Source organism: Thunnus maccoyii, chromosome 10, assembly GCF_910596095.1.
Source record: "Thunnus maccoyii chromosome 10, fThuMac1.1, whole genome shotgun sequence".
NCBI classification, from domain to species: Eukaryota; Metazoa; Chordata; class Actinopteri; order Scombriformes; family Scombridae; genus Thunnus; species Thunnus maccoyii.
The window spans coordinates 21,236,424-21,262,351 of record NC_056542.1 but is presented as its reverse complement, the minus strand read 5'-3'; the positions used below and the strand labels follow the sequence as shown (position 1 = coordinate 21,262,351).

General features: G+C 38.7%; 1 protein-coding gene across 3 annotated transcripts in view; it reads left to right on the top strand.

Moving 5' to 3' along the window:
* Positions 1–25,928, top strand: part of LOC121905547 (F-actin-uncapping protein LRRC16A-like) — a 73,185-nt gene that overhangs the window by 31,269 nt on the left and 15,988 nt on the right. For all 3 annotated transcript variants that reach the window (XM_042423857.1, XM_042423856.1, XM_042423855.1), the window contains exons 4-20: positions 3,986–4,045; positions 6,218–6,339; positions 7,548–7,645; positions 8,095–8,165; positions 8,463–8,536; positions 8,748–8,823; positions 13,897–13,985; positions 14,682–14,776; positions 15,786–15,872; positions 17,512–17,615; positions 18,497–18,574; positions 19,144–19,220; positions 20,556–20,660; positions 21,110–21,179; positions 22,996–23,077; positions 23,222–23,321; positions 23,546–23,600. In XM_042423857.1, coding sequence (XP_042279791.1) covers positions 3,986–4,045; positions 6,218–6,339; positions 7,548–7,645; positions 8,095–8,165; positions 8,463–8,536; positions 8,748–8,823; positions 13,897–13,985; positions 14,682–14,776; positions 15,786–15,872; positions 17,512–17,615; positions 18,497–18,574; positions 19,144–19,220; positions 20,556–20,660; positions 21,110–21,179; positions 22,996–23,077; positions 23,222–23,321; positions 23,546–23,600 — 1,443 coding nt within the window. The remainder of the gene's footprint in view (positions 1–3,985; positions 4,046–6,217; positions 6,340–7,547; positions 7,646–8,094; positions 8,166–8,462; positions 8,537–8,747; positions 8,824–13,896; positions 13,986–14,681; positions 14,777–15,785; positions 15,873–17,511; positions 17,616–18,496; positions 18,575–19,143; positions 19,221–20,555; positions 20,661–21,109; positions 21,180–22,995; positions 23,078–23,221; positions 23,322–23,545; positions 23,601–25,928) is intronic.

Here is a 25,928-nt window from a genome sequence, read left to right as displayed (position 1 = left end):
ACGTCCTCCTTCGGCAGTCAGATCTTTTGCAACAAATCTGCATCACCTTCCCTGGCTCTGCTTAGCCAGATTACAGCCACAGATCACCTTTGCTCTCTTCTCTTTCCTTCCCTTTAAGCCCTTTCGTTCAGCTTTCTCACTCTCATCCTCCCATTCTTTCCCTACAATCCAGATTACTTCCTTCTTACACTCTTCACCTTCATTTCCCTTGGCTCCTCAGCCCTCTCTCTCTTCTCCTTCTGTCTCTTTTCCTTTATCGCTCCATTTTTCCTTCCCCCACGCACCACTGTGCCAAAGGTCAGCAGGGATAACCTACAATGTCTGATTCTAATCCAATTGAATCTGGTGCTTTTTATCTTAAAAGTAACTGATGTGTCGCATCCTCTCCAGGAACTGTCTGGAACTAAAGACTATTTTCATTATTGATTAATCTATGGGTTGTTTTTTTTATTATTCGATTAGTCGTTCAGAAAATTCTTGCCTTTGAGAATCTGAAACCAGGGATCATTTAAAAGTTTTGCTTAATTAAGTAGTAATCAATTATCGAAAGTGTTCTTAATTCATTTTCTGTCAATGTGAATTGGCCATAGTTTATCTCACTAATTTGAAAGTCATGCAGAAGGAAATAAAAGAATCAAATTAATTACTTATTGACCAATTTATTAAAACTCTATTTGAATGAAAGATCTTTTTTTTATTCAGATTTCCACTATGCCACCAGTCGTGCAAGTGCTGGGTGTGTTCTTGCTGCATACTGTCATTGTTAAAAGATGAAGCCTGCCAGCACTGATTAACATGAGCTGACTGTTACAGTATATCTCCTTGTATATTGATTTTTTTTATTATGTGAAATCTATATTACAGTGGAGATGGCAAATGAAGATTAGCCTCTGTTAATTGTTTCAACACATGAGCTCTTGAGTAGACTGTATATAAAGTGTATACATCCTCTGTAGATTCAGTGGTTTTGTTTTGTTTAATCAAAGCTGAGACAGTTTTGAGTGTTTATGTCAGAGATGCATCTGAAACACACAAGAGAACAATCTGCAGGTGGAGATTTCATCAGTATTGCTCTCCTGAGGGAAGCCGAGACCTTGATATTTAAGTATTGTAAGGCAGTAGCAGTAAACCCTCAGTTAAACATATTTCTCTTCTCTTGGTAGTAGTTGATACCCCCTCTAGCTCTCTCATATACTTATATAGTGGGTTTTTCTCTGTGTGTCTCTTTCCAATTGATGGTTGGGTTCCTCTTCAGAAGCTGCAGGGCTTTACAGTCTGTCAGTGTCTCCTCCCAAATACACTCACACATGCTCTCTCTCACACACACATTTATTCATCTCTCTCTCTTTTCCTTTTGTCTGTGCAGCTCTTGTAGCCTCTTGCTGCTTTATGCGTGACACGCATATACACTACATTTTTAATTTTCTTCTCTCAGCTCAAAGTCAGAAATAAGAGTTTATGTAACAAAACATCACAATGAGCATAGCTCATTAATTAATGCAAAACATCTCATCTAATCTAATGCAAATAAGCCTGAAGTAATAGTAATCACAAGCAGAGAAATGTTTGTTAATCCTACTAATCTGAAAATCTACAGTTTACATAGTTCACTGTAACAGAATCCCAATGTTTAAAAAGAAAAGAGGAGGATAGCGGCTAAAGTGGCAGATGGACAATGAACGAATGAGTGAACGAGGCAATTATTCAGGCATTTGGTCACTCCCTGCCCCTGCCAGCATGATGTCTTGCCATTGGCTAGAGCTCATATGTATCAGGATGCTCTCTTATCATTGGCTGACGTTCGCATTAATATTCTACCTATGCCATTTACTTGTATGAAATGTTCTGATTGTCCAGAACTTGAAAGAGGTCAATGTTTACTGCATACTGTACTGTATTCTGCACTACCATACTCAAATACACTGTGAGCTAACAGAGACACACTTGTGTTGCATTATTAATTTATTATAACTAATTATTAAATACATTCTCACCTGCTCTGTCTGTGGTTGTGTTTGATGATAGCTGGTAGTGATCTTTCATTCAAGATGATACCTTTGATGAGTTTGAGGTGTTATGTAAAGTTGCAAAGTGCTGTTGGTCTGTAATTAAAGCAAGTAACATTTGTTGAACAGTGGATGAAGTAGCAAATTATGGGATAAGGGTAAATGCTGAATGCTGTTTGCTAGCGTTAGCTAACATTAGCCACCATTAGCTATAGATCATACCAGACCAAGGAAGGCAGTGGAAGCACAAACCCCTGAGTGTATTGAATAGAGTAAGTGTGTGTTTTATTATTTATGAAGTTAACTTTTAATTTCTAAGAGGAGAATATGTTAATTCTTATTTCAGAAGTTATACTATTGCTTAAAAACAAGAATAATCTTGCATATTTCTGCTGCTGTCACGTTGTCCTTGTTAATAATTTGCCTGTCTCTTTGTTTAACAAAGGAAGATGTGATGAACTGAGCGTTGATTTCTTATTTAGTGTCATTGTCTATTAGACTTTTTTCCTTTTTGAATAATAAGTCTGTTCAGTTAAATTATTGAATATAAATTGTGTGTGTGTGTGTGTGTGTGTGTGTGTGTGTGTGCATGCATGCGTGCATGTGTGTGCGTTTACATAGTGCCACAATCAATAGAGAAACTGTTATTGTGGAGTTATTTCTAGATCATAGACCAAACATGAGTGAATAAACCACAGGCAGTGCTAAAACACACACACACACACACACACACACACACACACACACACACACACACACACACTGTGCATACTATAGTCAGACAGTAGACAGACAGTCTGCTTATCCTCTGTCTCCTCTCATCTCTGAGCCAAGCCTCAGGAACACAGCGCCCACCTGGAATAGTCTGGCCTCGCTCCCTGGCCTGCCCTCAGGCACTGTACTGTGTGTGTGTGTGTGTGTGTGTGTGTGTGTGTGTGTGTGTGTGTGTGTGTGAGAGAGAGAGAGATAGACAGAGAAAGAGAGAGAGAGAGCAGGAAAACGGTGTACATACAGTAGTAAACAGTAGTAGGCTTTTGTATGCACAAGTTCTCCTTCTCACATAAAAGGATCTCTTTCTCTGTCCTTTTTAGGTATGGAAAGGCAGACTGCTGCTTTTCTTTGTAGTCATTGTCATGAAATGTTCTCCTGAAACAGAAATAGAAAATGTGGATTTAAGACTGTTCTACTTGTCTTTAGCTTTTGAGTAGAGAAGTGAGGATGAGACCTTTTTCCGACTTACTTTCCATTTTCTGTCAGTGCAGCATTCAACTCCTGCTTTATTAAAACAATTCAGGAAGCAAAATATACAACACTGAGGAAGAAAAAATATTCGTACCCACATGCAAATCAGAACAAATCCTTTCCTACAAATGAGCAGTAAATCCTAGAACTGCTGCATATGAAATTAATTATGTTGGTTGGGATTGAGTAGCGGGATAGTAGAGCTGATTAAGTTTAACAATTAAGTGACTGTATCTCATCCCAGTCTTAGTTTTCCTTTTAACCTACAAACATGTCTCATGTTGACCTGAAAAACCATCGAAATGTGTGAGTCAGTGATGAAGAAGTTTGCACAGGAGCTGAGAAAGAAACAAGAAACGACTGCTTCCCAACCTATTAATTATGGAACAGACATATTTTTACACAGCATTCCTCAGACAGACAGTCACTGTACTAGATTCTTGTTATTAGAAACAATTTCTCTCATAGATATAGAACACATACTGTTGTTGCTATATTTAGTATAGTAGATTGTGTCAGTATACCTGTCATCCACTGATTCAACACTGCACTCTTTACCTTTCATATTTTGTAAGTAATGTTTGGAGCAGACTTATGAAAAGATATGGTTCATACTGTAGCAGGTGAGAAAAAGTGTGTTTACATAGTTTGTGTTCAGTTATACACAGCTGTTTGGATAATCCTTGTGTAAAGTGTATGTTTTTTAATGATATTTTTCTGTGCTCTTTTCTTTTTAGGTGGAACACTCCTTTAATTATCTGGAGATCCAGGGGATTGCTTGTAACAAGCCTACACAGGTACAGAACCTCGCACCAAAATTAACAGTGTCTAACATGTTCAGAAATATTAAATTGAACTTTACCAGGTTTACCAGGTCACCACATATCTTTGTTATATTTTTATTGAAATTTGGCATTTCATTCACATTCTGTCTTTTTCCTCTCTATATTTTAATTTCACAAATTTTACTGTGAAGTTTCCACTGTTGATTTCTGACAATAAACGTATTTACAATGACAGAAGAGCCACATAAACTAAGAAAAGAAGGCTCGAGATCGTTAAAACTGGACCCAGGAGAGAAGCAAAACACTAGAGCATTATAATACTACTTTTTGTACAGGGCAATATGCACTTGGGTACCTATGTGTTTTATTTTAACAATCAAATTTGGGAGGAATTCTCACCAAGATTATCAAGTGTAGCATCCTATATTCACCTGATATACTATATAAATACTAGTAAATGTGTACAGAACAACCAAAACTATTGCTAGGAAACGTCTTTCCTCTCTAGTAAGGTTAAAGGTCAACATGCATTTATTGTCTTGCTTTAGCAGGGACACTTTAGCAGGATGGATGTTTGCTGATATGGGTGCTTGAACCTAGGGCTGTATAACGTATGTCATTTCATATTATGCTCTATCATTTATGCTGTTGTGTCACAAATCACACTTGTTACGGCGATATTTTTAATCATTTGGAGTCTGTCCATCTTTTGCTCAGATTACATTAATAAATTACTCTTCTTGACTTTTTACTTGCGAAGCTTTTATTGCACTTACAGTAATGTAATGAGTTTAGTTGTCATCAACTTGAGAACTTACATGGTTCAATGTCTCTCCTCTGCTGCGCCGTGTGTACAGCACACACACAGAGGGCTCAGACCCACCCTCGCTGAACCACAGAGAGCAGAGGAGCGCGATCAAAAATGACAGCAAAACGCAGTAGAGACTAATTTTATTTATGTTATTTACCTACAGTGCACTTGTTTTATTTCAGCTCAGTGTGAGAATCTCCACTGTGTTTTTCTGTCATTTACGGTCGCACTGCTCTCCACTGCTCTCTGCGTATAACTGTTGGCGGGGCTCAGCCGTCTGTAAATGATCTGCACACACAGCGCAGCAGAGGAGAGACAGTGAACCAGGTGAAGTACTCAAGTTGATGAAAACCAGACTTGCTACGTTACTGTAAGTGTAATAATCAGAAACCAGGACCAGGAACTATTTATTCATTGAATTTACAGAAAATGTTCTATATTGTGATATGTATCGTTATCGGGATATGAGATTTTGGTCTTATTGCACAGCCCTACTCGAACACAAGTCCTCCAGTTTAAGTCTGTAATCACAACAGATGCTGTAGCTGGTAGGAGATGGACAAATATGAGAAAATGGAATGTAAAATATCTAGAATGCTAGCATGATCCTTAAAAACTCATTTATATGTGAAGCACGTAAAAATAACATTTCTCAGGCCCAGAAATGATAGCTCTGGGATAGATGTTCTCCGTGTGGAGAGAACTTCCTTTTGACTTTTTGACCACAGCTGGCTTGCTGTCAGTTAGCATGATCTACCTACAAAATATGATAATCTGTGACTAACCACACTGTTCCTGCAGCTCAACCTCTCTCCCACTCATCTCGAGAGATGTCAGTCCTCTTAATATCTTGTCTGATGGTCTCCTGTGTTTAATAAGTGCTAGCAAGGATTATGTTAATTTTGGCCTACAGAGGTGGCACGTATCCAGTTACATGCACATGCGTTTGCATAATTGCTGTGAACACTGAAATGGTTAGCCAGTCTCGGTAAATGTCATTAAATCTTTACTTTTACTTAATGCAAAAGATATGGAAGGATGTGATACTCATATTATTGCTGGGTAGATTCAGTTGATAGATACATAGCAGTAGATAGGTAGAAAAGTAAATATGAAACAGGAGAGAGATGTAACTGCATGTATATAACGTACTGACACATGATAGATTCATTCTATTCTTTCACTGTCAATAAACTCTTGTTATAGACTTTAAACTAGACTGACTCAGTGGATGGTAAAGAGCAAAGAAAACACTTATGACCAACTCTGTTTTCTAGCTAAATGAGTACAATTGTGGTTGAAGCAGGTGTACAGTAAGTGGAATCATTTATGGTGGTATGGATCCCTAATTACACGTATGTCTGTCCTTTTAGCTGTTCATAGAGTACGAGCGTGGCTCCTTCTCTCTGAAGCTGCTCTCCACAGAGGAGGTCAATGAGGTGGTCGCTCACATAGGAAACTGTCTGCTAAGGATATGTCCTGGTTTACCACCCAGGTGAGTCCTACCTTTGTGCTTGTGTATGTGTCTAGTAGCCATGTGTATATATATATATATATATGTACCCATTCTAGAGCTGCAATGAGCAGTTGATTAATTATGTCAATCAATAGAAAATTAGACAGCAACTAATTTGATAATCGAATAATTGTTTCAGTATTATTTTAAGCTAAAATGCCCAAAATGTACTAGTTTTAGCTGGTAAAACGTGATGATTTCAGGTGTTTCTTTGTCATACATGATACTACACTGATTATCTTTGGGTTTGGGGCTGTTGGTTGCACTAAAGAAGACATTTGAAGATGTCACCTTTGATTCTGGGGAAATTATAATCATTTTCTGTCATTTTATAGACAAAACAATGAATTGAATAATTGAAAAAATTATCTGCAGATCAATCAAAAATGAAAATTTGTTACAACTGTTCTGTAACAACTTAGGCACATTCAGCTCATAGTATTGCTGTTTGTGTTTGTACAGTTTGTGTGTGTGTGTGTGTGTACACACTCTTTGGTTTACCATGTTACACAGGGAAGCACTAAAAATGCTTCCCAATTCACAGAAGATAACTTTGCATGACAGACACACACAAACACTTTGACTTGATCTCATGTTAGTATCTAACTAGAATATACTGGGAAGGCCCTTCCACCGTCTAGAGGACTGTCCTTGTCAAGATGACAATGAAGGTCATCAGTCTTCTTCTCTTTCAGTGCTTTGGCTATTTGTGTAAACTTTAACTTTAATAAATTACATTTGTTTTAAATCACTCTCTTGCATGGAGTCTTTATCACAATTTTGCTATGCTACATATCGAAACCTGAAAAACTTACTTCCATACCGTACTGCGTACTGTAATGCGGATGTTAATCCCATTAATATATTAAATTGAGAACAGGAAGCACAAATATAAATGCAGAAATGATCACTGAGGTAAAAACCACAACTTTGTGACCTTGACTCGTGAACAGGACAAAGTCTTTGACTTGACTGAGAGGCTGATGTTTGTGTTTTTGAGCTGCAGTCGATTGTGTGATTTAGTTTCATTTCATTTTAGTTTATTAGAGTACTCAGCAGTACTCAGCAGCTTCCTGGTAGCATTGACAAGCAAGCTGGTGAGAAAGTAGCGATTTTGCTTGTTTCAAAATATTTTAATGGTATAAGAAGCCTTCATAAATATTATGTTCTGGCTGTGCTCTTTTCAGTAAAGTGATGAAGAGACTCTGCATGGAGCCTCCTGACAGGCTGACCTCCCTGCAGACGCTGTGGGAGAACAACAAACCTGCTGAACCTGGACCCTGCGGTAGGAACCTGTAACTCTACTCTAATTACTGTGTGCTTCTACATCCCATCGCTGAAATGATGTATGATGTGTGGGTGGGTAGAGTCAGATATGCAATAAGTTTGAATCAAGGGTGTAGTAGTTTTACATGGTAAGTCAAAGAAATTGTGTTTAAAATGATTGCAGTGTCAAAATGACTAAAAATGATTAAAAAATGAGGTTTTGAAAGTTTTAACTTTATGCAAACATGAAAAGTTCACATTGAAAGTCTGTAATGATTTGCTGAGAAAAACAACAAAGATAAAGTGGAACAGGAAGTTTAATATTCACAAGGTTTTGATAAAATCTTTGTAGTTTCTGCTTCCAAGATTACAAACACAACAAAGTGCTGTTTGGCACAAAGTCACATTTTGTTGGAGAATGTCGATCTCTTTTTCATGCACTATGTTTCTTTCTCTCTCTTTGTGTAGGTGGGTTTTCTCAGATGTACAGATGTGTTTGTGACTGGTTAGGGCTGCCTTACAGAGAAGAGGTTCAGTGGGTCAGTATTATATACATTCATAAACTGCATAAAACCTTTGATGATTCGAACAGCCACAACAGTATATGAATATAATACCATTTTCCTCACATGTGTATGTGTCACAAGATCTTTTCTCTGTTGCTCTTTGTTGCCTCTTGTCCAAAATGAAATCATCTATAACTCTAACTGTATATGTTTCCTTTGCTCTGTGCAATCGCTTGTTTCTATATGCCTCATCAAGAGTTAGCAGATGTTTTTATGATAACAGACATGTTTGTTAACACTTGCTTTGATAATTTATTGTTCTCTTTCCAGGATGTAGACACCATCTATTTGACACAAGACACCAGAGAACTCAACCTACAGGACTTCAGCCATCTGGAGAACAGGTCAGTGTTTCCACAGAAAAGTGGTTCCAAACATTTGGTGGAATAAGAGAAGCACAAAACTAGAAGAAAGAAGAGGTACTGTAGGTGTGACATGATTTATTCTTAATGTGAAAACATGCTGAAGTCACCACCTGGACTAAGGCGCTACTGATTAAGACACATGTTTAATTGAAGTTATGACCTTTTCTCCTCTCTGTGTGCTCCTCCTCAGAGATTTGGTGGCCATAATAGCAGTCCTGGAGTTTAACCAGTGGTTCACCAAGCTCTCCACCAAGGACTACAAACTGGTTAGTTCCCCTTCTTTCACCGTCTTTGTCTGATTCTGCTCACTGATGATGTATTTTCATAGTGGGGGTCTCAAAAACACAATTCTGGTAATCATTTTGGTATCTGACCATGAACTAGATGGTATTTTGTCATGTTTTCTTTTCTTTCTTTCTTTCTGTTCTTTGTAAAGATTATAATTTTCAGTTTTTGGTTAAACTGTTTGAGAGAGGTGTTGAGTAGACTTTATGGTCGTTTACAAGGCTGTAGTTTGTGGTGCTGTTGAATTGTGTTGAGTTATACTGAGAGATGTTTTCACGTATATCAATGATGGTAGATTAAATACTATAGAGGCGATAAATAGTTTTTATTACCTCTTTTAATTTCCCATTCTGATAGTTCCTTTATCTACTAACAGGTTGTCAGACATCACTGTGCATTTCAACATTACGCTGAATAGACAGGATTATTGGCTGCCACAAAATGGCAATATAATCCAGATTTAATCCCATCTCAGAATTTTAAGTAGTCTGGAGAGTCACTACTTAAGACAAATAGATAGATGTGTCTGTCTGCCTGTCTGTTTGTTTTCTATTCCTGTCACTTCTGTAAAGGTCCTGCTTCCCACTTTCGTACTGCACTACTACAGTACCGGTGCAGTGGTTTCTGCTTTGTGCGTTACAATATTTGTTGGACTCCCCCCCCCTTCTCAATAAAACTGGAAGGCTTGTCTCTGCACATCCATCTGTCAAATACCACATCTCAAGTGATAGGCAGTCTAGACACCAGCAGATTGTGAAGGCAGAATTTTAATACTCTGTCATGGCAGTTAAAATCTTGCATGTAAGGAAAGGTCAGAATTTCTAGCTGGTCGTGTAAATGCTGCTGACATGCAAGGCTGCAATTACTGATTATTTTCATTATCAGTTAATCTGCTCAATATTTTCTTGAGTAGTCAACTGACAGTTTGGTCAAAAAATGTCAGAAAACAATGAAAAAGGCCCACCACAATTTCCCAAGGCCCAATCTGATAAATTCAAATGACTGTTTTTTTCTTACCAACAGTTTCAAAATAAATTTAATTTATTATACCAGACTAAGAAAACCAACAAGCAACTATTCACATTTGAGAAGCTAGAACCAGTCAATTTTAAAAAAAAACAAAAACGAAATCGATTATCAGCATTGTTGCTGATTAATTCTTTGTTTAAGCATGCTATCGTAGTAGGAGTGTATGTATGTAGGAGTATCTATCCCCTCTATGTCTTCCTGTCTGCATTAACTTCTACATGTATACCTCTCACTCCAATTTTGCCAAACTGTGTGTATCTGCCTGTAAAGAATATTTTTTCCCTTTGTTTCCTGCATCTTCCCCTCCTGTCAGTTGACTGAGGATCAGTCCAATGTTCTCGTGTGATAAGACTCTTAATCCTAACGAGACAAAGGGGCTCAATGTCTTAGGCTGTTGCCCCCCTGCAGCAGTCCATTACCAACTCTCCGTCTCAAGGCTTCGCTCAGTCTCGCCAATTACCACACACAGCTTCCTTGGTCCAAACAATTATCTCACCCCTCCGTCACAGACAATTCCTTTTGTATTAGATTTTAAAATCCTGTCCCTCACCACCATGCCATGTGCATGTTTATGCACAAATTCTCACACGGGTACGCTGTGTCTGACGTGTGTCTTTACTATACCAGATTAGTTTGTATTATAATGGAGCCCAAGGCTTTTGTCTCAGTAAGGTGTCAGTCAGTGCATGTTTATTCAAATGTTTTATAGTGTTTAACTTTTTGGCGGGTGTGATGTTAGCTATAGATATTTCTTCTGTTTTGAACAGTGGGTTGTGTGTGTCTTGCAAAGACACAAGGTGGGTTTGTGAGCTTATTGGGTTACTGACTGGCCCTGTTTACACCTGGCATTAAGGTGGAAATAGACAACTTTTTTTGCCTTAACTTATCATTATGAAGTAAATGTTGATTGCACAGTGTAATGGCTATAGAATAATGACACCATCGGCGTTTAGATTGGTTCCCTAACAGCCTCGTTTTCACTATGCAATTTTGTCTGCCAACGGGTACGATCTCCAGGGAAAATGAAGGCTCGATTTACGGCACAAAGGAAGTGCGTTTACCTTTGTGCAAACAAAAGAGGAAGAGGATAGTGCTTTTGTTTTCCCTGGTAGCTATCAGTAGCTATATCTCATAATAATTTGTTAGGTGGCCAACCTCTTTCTATTGTCTTATCGCTATATGAGAAATGTGGAATATTGCAAAGGCAAATCTGTTGACACACTGCTTATATCTGCGTACACTATGTTTTAGTTGCATTGAGTTTACGATCTGAATAAACTTGTCTTTTGATTTCTAGGGGGCTTTCTTCTGGTTAGCTACAGGAGCTAATGAGGAGAAAGCCCCTGTAGTTACTTGTTTGTGCGAAACAATTACAGTACTCAAACTACACATGAAACACGCTGTCTGATTTCCATTTGGGACGAAAAGTTTTGTTTTGCCTGCACGCCAATATATTTGCAAACTACTACTTCTTTTAATTTCTAGCAGACAAGGCATGGAAAGTGCATTGCTGCCTCCCACTGGTTAAAAACAACAACACGTTTGGTCTTTGCAAATATAAATGACATACGGGTTTATTTGCATATAGAGTGGGGAAGTGAGATCTGATCACAAGTGTCACTCGAGACACATGTGGACACACATTCTAATAGCAGATGTGAACTGACATACTTAGAGCTGATCACTTCTGATTGGATCACCCAAGATGCACGTTAATGCAAGGTGTGAACAGAGCCACTGAAACTCCTTTGGTTGTTTTTAAGGAAAATGTCCTTTTTTCCCATTTTTTTGTCGGTGTACATGTGTTTGCACAGTGATAAGGTAGAACCTGGAGAAACAAGGACTGCACTGATGGGCTCTGAAGCATGATTTTGAATTGTTTTTGATCATTTGCCAGTGGAAACAATAACAAGTTAGAAAGAAGAGAGGAACAGAGTGAAAGAGAGGAAAAAGACGGCAAACAGAGCAGTGAGACAGAAACAAAAAGGTCAGTACAGAGTTCAGCGGACAGACTGAAAGGGAGAAATGCCAGATGAATAAGGAAATTAGTCAGAAGTTATCAGGAAAGAGAGATTGAGAGATTGAAAGAATGAAACCCAAGAGAGAGAGAGAAGAGGAACTAGAAATTACAGCTTGGGAAACCAGTCTGCACTTACCACAACCAGACATAAACTAGTTAGTTCCTGTGAAATTTACAGTGTGGACATGCAGAAGTTCAACTCGAGGGCAACGCTGGCCGTCGGCTTGTATCTGTGCTGTTGTAACCATACAGTATGATGGGACAGTTTCTATAGGGTTATTTAAAACAGAACAGTGTGTGGATTATACAGAAGGAAGAAAAGGAAAAAAAAGTGAGTGTGAGGAAGCTTTGGAACAATAAATGCAGAAGCTTAAAGCCTTTAACTACCTCCATCAAACTGATAAGAAATGCGCAGTAGAGTGGATAATATAACACACATACACACAAACAGCTGGCTATCACAGCGACGGATTATGCTGCTCATCCTCAATTCAATCAGGCTGTTTGTCTTGGAGTCTAATCAAGATGCTGAGCCGAAAATGAGAAAGGAGGAGAGGAAGAAGAGACGACAGCAGTGATAAGAGGACTTCTGATTACCTCATAATCGCACAGTATTTATCCAAAGCGGGAATCCTCATGTGTGATATTTCAGCAGTATGTAGGGTCAGAACAGCACAGCATGACAACGCTCTTTTTTAATGAGTGGTAAATGGTGCAATACACATGCTGACAGTGTCACTGTGCCGTCCCCAACAGTTTTATTGTGACTCTTGCGGAAAATACAGCCTCCTTTGTATGCTCTCTGCCTCTCTGCTGCGCTATGACCGACTCCTCTCTCCCCTCTTTTTCTCCATTTCATCCATCACTACCCTCATATCTCCTTTCTTTCTGTATTATGTGTCATTCCTCGCTGCCCTCCCATCATTCTTATTCCTATTCTGTATTACAGTTTCATAGAATAAACATGTGAACAACAGGCGCTTTCTTCTACAATATCTCTCCCTCTCGTTGTTTCTGCCTGTCTTCTCTCCCCTCTTTCTCTCCCTCTCTCCCCCTCACTGTAGATAGCAGTCTGGGACAATGTCGCCAGTGTTTTGGCCACACTGAGGCTGCTGGCTGAGAGAAACGGTCCCTTATAGCAGGAATGTCAATTACCAAGAATAACAAGGATTCAATGGTCCAGTAAAGTTCGGTTATTACGACAGAGAATGTTTGTGTTATGAGTTGGTGTAGATAATTAAAGACTTGCAGTAAAACTGCAATGAAACGGAATGTGTCGACATGTTTGAGTATGACGTAGCACACGGTGAACTGGGTCAGTGAACATCTAGGTAGGGCATGAACATCCAACTGTTGAATTTTTAATTCTGTCTAAATATGAGTGCTTTCGCTCCCCCGACTCTGTCTCCTGTGGTGCTCAGACTACAGAAGCGAGACAACTTTCTCCCTCTGAAGTGCCAAAAGTCTGCTGTCCCCAGTCTCTCCATGTTACGCATGGATGGTCTTAAAGTGAAGGAGAAAGAATTCACTTGTATGCTGCTTTTTTAGGTTCTACAGTAGAGTTTTAATTAGCATAAATGAACAGCTTTCTGGAGTGGTTTCACTGCATTTTGCACAGGGAATCATCTGTCCCAAAAGTACATTTCTGTGTTATTTCTCTGACCTTGAATGTTTCAGTCCAAGCTTTGCTGCTCTGGTTAAAATAGCATTTTTAGCCTTGGAGCTGGTTCAGTTAATTAGTATCAGTTTTATGGGGGGGTTTTTTTGATAAAAAGTGATGAACAAAAGTGCTTAATAGATCAGTGAGCTAAGATCTACTGAACTGTTTCCGTCCTTCTTGCATTTCATATCTCTCACAATCTACAGTGTTATAGAGCAGGAACATAACTATAGCAAGTTTACAGAAGGCGTTACAATATTTTTTCCTTTTTCTTTTTGCACAATATTACCTGTAAAATTATGCACAACAAAAATTGGAATTGTGTTTGTATGTGTGTATCTTTAGTCTGCAGATGTGTGCGAGCAGATCCTCCGGGTGGTATCAAGGTCCAGTCGACTGGAAGAGTTGGTTCTGGACAACGCAGGACTCAAAACGTGAGATTATGCATATTATTAAATGACAAGTGTAAAATGTACTGATTTAGTTTTTGAACACACTGGAATTAAAGTATCAATTGAATGATTATCAAAGCAAGAGAAAACTGTTTGTGTCTGCAACCAAGGAAATGTCATACATATACACATATTCCTGTGAACTAAAGAGACTGGAGCACACTGATTAATTCACAGTCTTTAATGGTTAATCAGAGTCAGAGTCTGACTCTGATGAAGAAACAGTAGTGTTGAAATGTTAGTCTGTTTGCACAATTAAAGGATGTAAATTAATCAGTCCCTTTTGTTCTCTGGAAGTCTGCTCTCCTTGAACTGAGAAGCACCTGACTCAGCTGCATTTTGCTGGAAGATGCGCAGCGAACCCTGTTTCACACATATTCCTGTGTTGTTACAATACTTAATTTCTGAATTTGTACCTGATGTGAATTTGAAAAGCTAAAAGTTCCCCATGCATGTTGACTTGGATACATGCAGCACCTTTGGCTGGATGTCTACTTTTTTTCAACTCTGTGAGGGAAGTGGTTTTTAATCCTGTTTCTATGAATTCAGATGTTTGAGAAGATTTTATTTGTGTTGAACACATTTGGTTACCTTTACCAAAGCCAAAGCAGTTTGATAGTTTGCATATGTGCATTGGTCATACAAACATAATGTCATACAGTCTCTCACACTCCACAGTGATTTTGCCCAGAAGCTAGCTGCTGCCCTGGCCCATAACCCCAGCTCAGGACTCACCAACATCAATCTTGCCAACAACCCACTGGAGGACAGAGGTGCGCTATCTGCTCTCATCTATAGTCTAGTGTACTCATCAGGAGGCAGGACAAGAATAGAATAAACAGTCAGGATAAAGGTCATTCATGTGGTAACATACTGTTTCTTGTGGCTTATTATTCAAGAAAAAAAAATCCTGAGCATCAGGTTTGACAGGGACCTCCTCTATAGTGAAATATTGAATACATTAAACTTTCAGTACTCATTGAACAATGACAACTATTAAATGTTCAGCATATTTCTGTTTATACTATATAAGCTACTGTGGGAGGTTTGAAGTATGTTAATATAGACAGTTATGCTTTCTGTTGCAGTACATTGAGTGAGAAGTTTAATATTTCATCACCTCTATCCTTAGACCTGTCAGTGTATCCAGGACACATGAATTAAAGATACATTCCACCAAATATTCAGGAAGTTGATGTAAACATATAGTACAACAGATATCTGGGGCTCACCAATCTCTGGCTTATTTGTTCTCATTTAACATTTATCACCACAATCTGTTGAATATTTTCTCATTTAAAGAACAATAACATATTTTCTGACATTTTGGCTCTTTGTCATTTGGCCTTGATAGATATTTATACATTAGACATTTTTTGCATTTATATAGAATATTATGTATATATTTTTGCCTGTTCAGTAGTCACTGAACTGATTACATAATACATATTACGAAGAAAAGAAGCTGACATAAGGAAGTCATTTCAGTTGCATTGGTGAGAATTGTATGTATTATTGGCTGTTTTTATTTAAGCAAGGTTTGTTCATAAAACCCTTGGTAGGCAACCTTTAAAATAAATTTTGACCCACTGTAGCAGAGAGATAGAAGTTGGGTGATGGCATACAGTGTTAATACATGTGTTAAATAATAATCTGTATTGGTAGCAATAAAAAAATATTTAAAATGATAAAATCCTAACAATCATGCTGGCTTTGACTGAAAAAGCTGTAGCAGCATCATGAGATACAACTGATGCTTCTGTTTCATCTGTCTTGCTGCAGGTATCTCCTCCCTCGGTGCTCAGTTTGCCAAACTTCGTATGGGGCTCAAGCATTTAAATTTCTCCAAAACCTCACTATCACCCAAAGGTATGTGCTGTCTTCCCCTGTCATTTGTATGTATGCAGTTGTTGAAATGGGTGGATGGGTTAATGGAAACATTTTGCTGTTTTGAATTGGAGTTGATTGATTCAGTAACATATGAAAAATAATATAATTATTGCATTGTGATCAGCTGGCATTACTGTTTGTGTTTTTATTTTCATTCTCCTCTACAATCAGGTGCAATTCGCATCCTCCACTAATCAGATTGCACTTACAGCTGTGATGCTAATTAAACTTAATTATTGCACTGTTAACTGCATGTGAGCGAGAGGAAGACAGAAAATTATGTATTTTAATATGTGGGATTTGCAGAATGCGTGTTTTCATTTGCTTAAACGCTGCTCACTAAACCACTTTACCTCATTCATCAGAGCTACAACCTCTTGGCATGATGGAAAAGTCCTTCTGCATTAATGACCTTTAATGAAATGCCATAAAGAAGCTGATTGTGCAGAAGCTTTCAGCTAAAAAAATGCAGAGGATGTGTAGTTGTTGTTCTCATAATTTTCTAGATTAAATGTGGTTGTTGTCAACAGTCACTTACAGGTGAAATTTCCTCTTGGTTCTCATCCAAAGCAAGCGCTCCAGCACCTGGCACTGTCTTTTAGGGATACACTGTAAACATACTTTGCTCTCAGGCAATCAATAAAGAGCTATCATATTCCACAGTGTAGGGTTAGTGAGAGAGCTGCTTTAACTGAGCCCTGCTCATCTTGCTGAAGGCCCAATCCATAATCCAAACCCCCAAATGCCCCAATGCTCAGAGCAAAGGAAGAGGATTGAGGACATGATTTTTTCTTTTTGTAGCACTGATTTGGTTGATGTAGCTTGTAATTGAGCAGATTAATCTTTTGCTCAGTTCAATTTCAGTTTAAGTTGAATGTAACCCAAAGGTGTTGAAATATTTGCATCTATTGCAATAATCTCCAATACTATTTATTTTACCTTTTTATTTCTCTCATGTTTCCTGCATCACACTGTTTTTCATCTCTTCTCATCTGTCTAGTCAAATCAGTCACTTCACAGTCATGCCATGATTTACTGGCAGACAGCGTCAGGAATTGACAAAAGTGCAAGTTCAGTGTGACAGCCATGTGACAGACGTGACTCGAGTCGGTGATTGTACGCATAGTGTGTCGATGTCACGCGCACACACTGTGCAGAAGACACGCTCACATTTTCTCTGTCTCAAACACATCCTTATCATTTGAAGCATTTTGTTAGGTTGCGTACAGTTGTTGTACCAATGTTTTAAAAATGATTAAGTACAGAATTATGCCTTTATTACATTTATTTCTTTATGTATCTTTACAACTTAAAAATAAAGCCTCATACTCAACATAGCTTGACACTGGCAAAGGCATAGCTTTAAATTTACACAACCATGAGAATGCATATACTTTTTACTTTCCATGCATTCCCTCTGTAGTCTGATCCTTTTCTTTCCTGTCTTCACCCACTGCTCATTTCCTCTGCTATTTCCTCCAATACACTGTCAAAACATCAAGTGGAGATTTGATAGTTGTCATAATGCTGACGCTGCTTCTGTATGTGTATGTGTATGTGTGTGTGTGTGTGTGTGTGTGTGTGTGTGTGTGTGTGCGTGTGTGTGTGTGTGTTTTAGGGGTGAACAGCCTTTGCCAGTCACTGAGTGCCAACCCATCCATCCCCAGCAGCCTGGTCCATCTGGACCTCTCAGGGAATATCCTCCGAGGAGACGACATGCAGGTACACACACACACACACACACAGCTTCTCACTCATCTTAAAGCTAGTATCGATAACACTTAATTGATTGAAACAGTTCAGTGCTGCAGTTGTGAGGAGGCCTTTTCAGACTGTTATAAATCAGTTAGCATGTCACTGTGCTGGAGAGCATCGACATCTGTTCAGTGACAGGGACTTGGGAAAAATGCTCAACTGTAAGGCTGCAAATCACAATCCAGTGTAACAGACACAATCACATCCATCACAGTGATATACTGTATTTGTAGCTGGGAAGCAAATCATAAAACATACAGACAGAAGTTATTTTCATCAGTGACAGAAAGTATGGTTTAATTTACATTGTGCAAGAAAACACTTACTCCTATTACTGGTGTAGCTGGATTACGAAACAAAGAAATTAATGGTTTCTGTTTTTCCCCCCAATACCCTGAACATGATAAGCTGGTATCGGAAATGAATGAATGAAGATTTTTTACTCAACTAGACTATTAACATCATTTTCAATTTAGTTTGAGCTTTAAATGAACGTGATATAGGCTCCATCAGTTTGTAGAAAGACACAATCACAGTGATATGTTAAAGATCAGCATCTAACAAATGATCGGACAGATATGTAGACATGAAATTTGTGAAATATTTGATGGAGGTTTGATGTGGGAAATCAGAAATGATGGAAAGGCTGGAAAATAGTTAACTGACACAAAAGCACTGATACACGAACACATTAAGAAGCATTTGTTATCATGATCGACACATGCATCAAATTACAAAGATATTTTGCAGAACGGTGATCACATCTCTCTACAGTACATTAACAAGGCATCTGTTTTTTAACAATTTGTGCTGTGTTTTGTTTTTGTTTTATGCTTTTTTTTCTCTAGCATTTCTACCATTTCCTGGCTCAACCCAACAGCCTGGCAACCCTTGACCTCTCCAACACCGACTGCTCATTGGACCAGGTGAGTCAGGAGGCACGCTTATATGATATACTGCTTTGTGTTACAGGAATAAAGTAGCTAAATTAGAAGATAAATGGGTAAAGATGAATAAAATAAAATAAAAAATACAGAATTACTTTCTGTAAATAAACAATGCAATTAGAGTTGTACCTAATTATATTGCATTGTAAGATGTGTTATCCATTGATATCTGTGTTGCATTGTATGTAATCCAATGGTATACACCCACTCAACCTGTGTTGCTATTCACTGCTTGTGTAAGGGTCTGAATACTGTATGTGATGTATTGACGTTGGTCTGAGAGCCAAATACAGCTTATTGATTAGTCTGAGATGTAGCCAGCTGTCAGTCTGTCACAGAAGATATTGATTAGCTGCTCAATCACGTTCTGTCTTTCTCACTAAGAGCCAGATATAAATACATTTACACACTTTTAAACACACAAGACAGATACAATGAGATGAAGAGAAAGGGTTTTAATGTGTATAGAAAAAACAAAACAAACAATACTTGAGACGTTTTATTCAGTTATGAAGTGAGGATGAAATTGTGTGCCTGTTTTTTCCCAGGTTTGCTCTGCTCTTTTGCGAGGCTCAGTCCAACACCTCTGTGTTCTCAATGTGTCAAAGAGCATCTTCCCTCACAGGTGAGAACCCATCTGGGTTTCATAAAATAGGTAAAATAGGTGTCTGATGACAAGGGAAGCACATTAACCAGTGTGGATCACACAAATTGACTTGTCTGCTTGCACCCTTTTAACCCTGCGATGTTAAACAAGATGTCATCCATCTTTTGATACACTTAGCTGACCCATTTACACATCTACCTCCTCCTCCAGTCACCCTGAGTTCTGTATTATTATTTTTTAAATACCTACACTTTTTGGGCTAAAACCATGCATGCATTTCAAATGATGTCTTGCAGAAGTAGTCTGTTTCTCAATAAAATCTTATCCACAGCTGCTACCTGCATCTTTTTGTAAATTTGGGACATTATTACGATGTCAATTTATAATTGTCAGTTGCATTCCAAATCTGTTTTCATATGAAATCAACTCCTGCACATTATTATTCATCAAGTGATTTCTAAAAGAACAATAACCTGTCAGACTTTACCATAGCACTGTGCAGTGTGTTTCTAATACAGCATCCCACCAGCTGTGATTTTGTCATCTCAGCTCATTGTGGTTCTGTCCATGCACGTCTTACAAAGTTTGTTTTGGCCCCAAAAGGCAGATATGACTTGACATGACAGACTTTTTACAGTACAGTAGTTCCCAGTAGCTGGAAATGCAGTCACTACCTTGGTATGCGACACCTTCTGGTGGCCAAGTGCCATTACAAACAAGAAAGATGAAATACAGGATAGGTGAGTGCATACATTATGTGTAACAGATGGGTGAGGGGTGGAGTTTTCTTCCAATTATTATCTCTCTTTCCAGTGTGTCTCAAGGGAGTTGAGGACTTCATCAAGGGATGAGGGGAGCAGAGGATGGGGGAAGGGGGGTTGGAGAGGGAAGATGAGCAGAGAAAAGGTGAGAAGAGGACACGAGTGTAGCAGAAGTGGGTGTATAAAAAGGGAATGGAGGCGAGTGGATAGTGTGGATGAGGTGAACAATTGACAATGTACACAGCACAGTGGCAGAGGGTTATTTTTATCATTTTCATTTAATATCCTTGAGTTATAGATGCTAATAATGTATCCAAGACTTCAAGTGCTTCGGCTTTTGAAAATCCCCTCTGTATCTTTTGTTTTGTTTTGTGGAACATTTTCTCAAACAACAGATCAAACCTAAAATGGATCACAGGTTTTCAGGCCATGACAACTTACCCTGAATGTGGGTTGAATGAACTACATCACAGAGTTTTATAAAAGAGGTTTAAAAATTGTCTGAAAAGTTGACATGTTGTATTTGAAGTCCTTGGCATATCCCTCTGGCATTGTTTTATTTGCTGCTCTCTCTCTCTCTTTGTTTCTGTAGGAAAGGCAAAGAGGTGCCTCCATCATTCAAGCACTTCTTCAGCAGCGCCATGTCTCTCAGCTCCATCAACGTGTCAGGAACGAAGCTGCCGCCAGAGGCCCTCAAGTGAGACAATGATTCACTCAAATTTAGTGTATCTGAGGAGCAGCTCCTTCTGTCCTTCATGTTCTGTAAATGCTGCAAATGGTTTTAGCTGTAAATTTTTGTAAGATTTTCAGGTAAAAATTATCACACAATGGAGCTGCACCACACTGACAGAACAAAGACAAATATAGAGATGAACTGAAAAATATAAAGCCTTTTCTTAAACAGTACTCAGTCCAGAGAAAGTGAAAGTCACAAATAGGTTTAACCTGCTACCTAAACAATTTCTATATGGTTTTCATCCTCACCAGCTATGATTATTATACTTACAGTAAGTCGGGGATCTGTGACCAATGTTAAGTTACATGAAGAAAGAATTTCAAAAGTCAAAATTATATCTCTTAATACCTTTCCAGTTTTTCATGATTTCTGATTAATCTTAATGTTTTTAATTGCATGTAATATTGTAGAGCTCTACTGCTTGGCCTGGCCAGTAACCCCAGTCTGAAGGATGTGTCTGTTGACCTCAGCTGCTGTGAGGTAAGACCCATGGAGATGCACTGAACAGTCATTTCCAAATTATTTTATTTAAATTTAACATATAGTATCTTTATATCATCAATTTGCACATGTATACCCTTCTAGCAGGGCATCATTCTCTTGTAGGTACACTCTCACTGGTTGTGTTTCCTATTTTGCAATGTAGTGATTCCCGTCGATGTGTGAAAGCAGTAATATTCATTAGAGATGACTTAAGTGTTTTAAATTGATGAATGCATTGACAAAAGTGTTTTTCCATGAGCATTTGCAGAGGACAATAGGTCTAGATCCCACAGCTACAGTTAAATGTCATGCACAGCACAGTGATGCTGATGGTAAATTTGTTCAACACAAAGGACTCCTGTTTTATTATGAAAGCACATTTTAAGTACAATGCTCCAAAATACTGTGAAATCTATCTAGTGGATTTTAGAGGGGTTTCTGTTCTATACTTCATGTTTCTAGTAGTTGTAGCATATGTTGAAGTGCCTGTGTCGGCTAAACTTTGGTGAGTGTGGTTTTTAATAGTTTGGAGGTAATACTCCTCCAAAGCAATCAGCTTTTTTAGGATCCACTCCAAAACCATTTGACAGGCCAGTGACACCGCTAAGAGGCTATATAATGGAATACTTGGCAGACAGCAGGTGGGGGGTGGAGAGGGGAGTGAGGGGGGGTGGTCTCTAATTGTTTCATCACATCTCTCTCTCTCTCTCTCTCTCTCTCTCTCTCTCTCTCTCTCTCTCTCTCTCTCTCTCTCTCTCTCTCTCTCTCTCTCTCTCTCTCTCTCTCCTACTCACACACACACCAGTCCCTTGCCTTCATCTCCACTCCTGCTCAAACAAGAACAAAAAGACAGCTTGCTGCAAATTCAATGGGATTGCTAAAGATAACTCATGAATACAAATTACACAGGAAATCCAATTCCAGATTCCCATAGAAATCTTCCCAGATTGAAGCTGCGGGGGGAAATGATGCGTTCCGTCCTTTCTCGAAGCCTTAATGAACCGTTGGGTGGAGGCAGCAAAAACTGCTCTCTGAGTGGGCTGACAGTGTGCAAAATAGGGACTGCGTATGACTCCCTGTTGACTGCATTTGTGCAAATCTGTGTGTCAGTGGTTTGTGTGCAAGTGTTTGAATAGGAGTATGATCATTAACCATCTGCGTGTTTTGTTGCTGGTAATTGTTGGCTTGGCTCTGACATGCTTTTCTCTCTACTTAATGCCTCTGTAAGCTTGGCCATTGTGTAAGTACTAACGTGCTCACTCTTAATAATTAACTGCTCGTTTCTCCTCATTTTTAGTTTGCACGCCTGTTTTATCAGATACTTAATTTTCTCATCATCACTGTCATTTTTCCATCAACATTTCACATTCATTCATTTCATAAAAAGATTAATAAGAGGTTATATCCAGAAGCTTCCATCTATGTTGTTATTTTAAATTATATGTCATTTTCCATTTACCATGTTTAAATGATAAATCACACATTCCAAGCCTTCCCGATATGATTCCATCAGTAGTTGCGTGTTTTAGCTGAAGAAGCTTGTGCATCTTTTAGTTTGAAACCATCTCCTTTATTGTCTTTACAGGTGCACACAGGTTCAAAGATCCTTGATTGTTCTGCTGTTAAATTTGCACATTGAAGCTTTTCTATAAGCACTATAACCTCTTATATGCATCTACTTTGCAGTCATAGTGTAGAAGTTGCTAACTACTGCCATGGTCCAGCAGCAGTACAGCAAGCAGTAGAGGAATCACCTTTTAACATTTGTGTCTGTGTAGCTGTGTATCTAAAGTTTGCCCTCTTGTCTTTACAGTTGCGATCTGGAGGTTCTCAGATCCTTGAAGGCTGCATTGCAGAGATCCCAAACATCTCAAGCTTAGATATATCTGACAACGGTGAGATGGCAGCCAACTTTTCAACTTTCAATAACCCTAACACCTCATTGTTACCCAAATAATATCAACAACACTCAATAACAAAAATCAATATTGATTAGTCAAATGTAGTATCGTTTCTAACTCGTGTTTTTCTACCTCCAGGCCTGGACTCAGACCTGTCCACTCTGCTGGTGTGGTTGGCCAAAAACCGGTCCATCAGACACTTGTCTCTGGGCAAGAACTTCAACAACATCAAGTCTAAGTAAGAATTGAAGGGCGAGAGGATAGGATGTGGAGCTGGTGTGTGCTGCTGGGCTTAGTTATGATTTAGCTTGATACCAACCCCACTCCAGATGCGTGTTACTAGGCTTTTATAATTGACTAATTAAACCATGCTGTGCAGTTTTAAACTCATTTCTCATTTTCTCACCACATCTCTGTGAGTTTCTTTAATTCCACTTCTTGTCTTTCTTCTCTCTGATTTAGAAACCTCGCTCCAGTGTTAGACAGCCTGGTTCATATGATTCAGGAGGAGGAGTCGGTGAGTTTTTCATTTCCTTCTCTGTCTGGTTTTGTGAGGGACAGTAGCTTAGTGGTAACAGAGGCCTTCCTCCAAACAGATGCTTTAGGTTCAATGCGCTATCAGCCGGCACCCAACCAAAGCATAAAGCATCCTTGGGCAAATCACTGAATCTGCACCAGCTGCTCTATTGCTGACCTCTGACCCCTCCAGTGGAGGATGGTGTGAATAAAATTTCCCAATATTGATCAACTGAGTCATATTAAACCAAAACCATCTGGTTTAAGTATGTGAGTGTTCATGCTTTAGTGCGTTCTCGCTTAGTCAAGTAGCAGCTGCATAAAGCTGGGTGTTAACTTTTTGTTAAATTTAATCCAAAAATAAATTATTTAGCTATGAAATAGTTGGGACCATGAGTCGTCCAATTAAACTACAAAAGGACCCACCCAGGTACAGTACATCATAAAAATATGTTTTTAGTTCACTGCTGTCAGTGATTTATATTTCCTGACACACACATGGATTATGACAGAAGATTTTATACTAACTGGCAAGTACTGTAACATTTTACATCCTTATTACTCTCAGCTGATGGTCATCATCTATACATCATCTAGTGAGAATTCAAAAATCATCGAAGCCTCTACAGCCTTCTGTCCATTGGATTTTCTCTCTTTGTGTCTGTCAATGTCTAATGGCAGATTATGAAAGAAAACCTGCAATGAAATGAAGACAGCTTCTTCTGCTTGTAGCTATCTCCCTTCCTTCCTCCTCCCCTCAATCCATCTAACTCGTTTTATCTCTCTCTCCATCATGGAAGCCGTAACACAGCCCCGATGCCTGTCCTTCTTTGTCTCCCACAGTGCTGGATGTGCTAGATTGATAGTCCTATTGAACTGCTTTGTGCTGGATTGGGGTCTCTTGGTGCTTGTAGTGCGTGTGTGTGTGTGTGTGTGTGTGTGTGTGTGTGTGTGTGTGTGTGTGTGTGTGTGTGTGTGTGTGTGTGTGTGTGTGTGTGTGTGTTTCATTATGTGTATGAGACGATGGCGTAGGGATATGAGCTGGTTATCTGGCTGTGCAGACGGATGCTGGAATACAAAGAAAGAAGGAAGGGATGGAGGAACTTAATGAATGGATACTGAGAAAGAGATAGCAGGAGGTTGAAGGTGTTAGGCCAAATTATGTTTTGATGGTGGATAGAGAGGAAGAGGGAAAAAAATTAAGGTAGAAAGGAGAGTTTTGTAACATAAACAATAGAGGTAATCTCTGAAGGGTTTGTTGGTTTTGTTAAAAGAAAGAGTTCAGGGATTGTTTAGACAAGGGGCCCATGAAAAAAATATCTAAGGTAAAGTGTGTGTGTGTTTTGGGTGTGCGTGTGTTTACGTGCATGTCTCACAGTGTGTGTCAGTTAGAGAGAAAGAAATGTGTAACGTGAGCTGACGTGCAAACACCGATAAAAAAAGGCCTGTGGAGATAACAAGTTGCAAATTCTATTCAACAGCTCATCTTTTCTTCTGCCGTCATGCATAGCCTGTAAAAACACACATAAACACACACTCACACACAAAGTGGGAGACACAGCTCCAGGCAGCACATTTACCCTGCTGTGTTTCCGTGTCCTGGCCTGAGTTCAGGCTGTTAGACCCGCGATGTCTCCTGGCTGCCAGAAGATAAACAGATACGCAAACTGTATTATGCGTTTCAGTGGTGAAAAGGCATCATCTGCTCCATTAAAGGAATAGTTTAACATTTTGGAAAATATACATACGTGGTTTTCTTTCCAGGAGAAAGCTGATATCACTGTGATATCTATAAACAACCTCAAATTCCTCTGTACAAGATTGGAGAAGATGACAAGAGACATGTGAAAGTAAAAACAATTAAGAATATTTGTACAACCTCTATTTTCCTGAATTATGGTAATGATAAAATCATCGTGTTTAAGAAAGACTCTATGCAGTGGTATTGAAGAATGTAGTGGAGAGATATGATGTTACATTGCTGAAGACACACTGAAGAATAACTTAGATCCATTACAACATTAAACACAATTCATCATTTAATGGATGGACATTAAATAGGTTAATTTGTCTCTGGTATAAGGTCACTTTTATTTCTGTGTCTTGGGTTACAATTTCTCATTTTCTCCTTTTTATTAAACAAGATACGTATGTGTATCCTGAGTAATGATTTCATAGTTTTAGTGATAATAAAGGCTGAGAATATGAACCGCTGAGAGTCAGTTGCTTCAGCCATAAGGAAGGATGGGAGTTGTATTTTTGTTGGCTCATCATACAGATGTTGTCACTGTGAACTTCCTTTCCTCTACATTTATTGCTAGATCCAGAT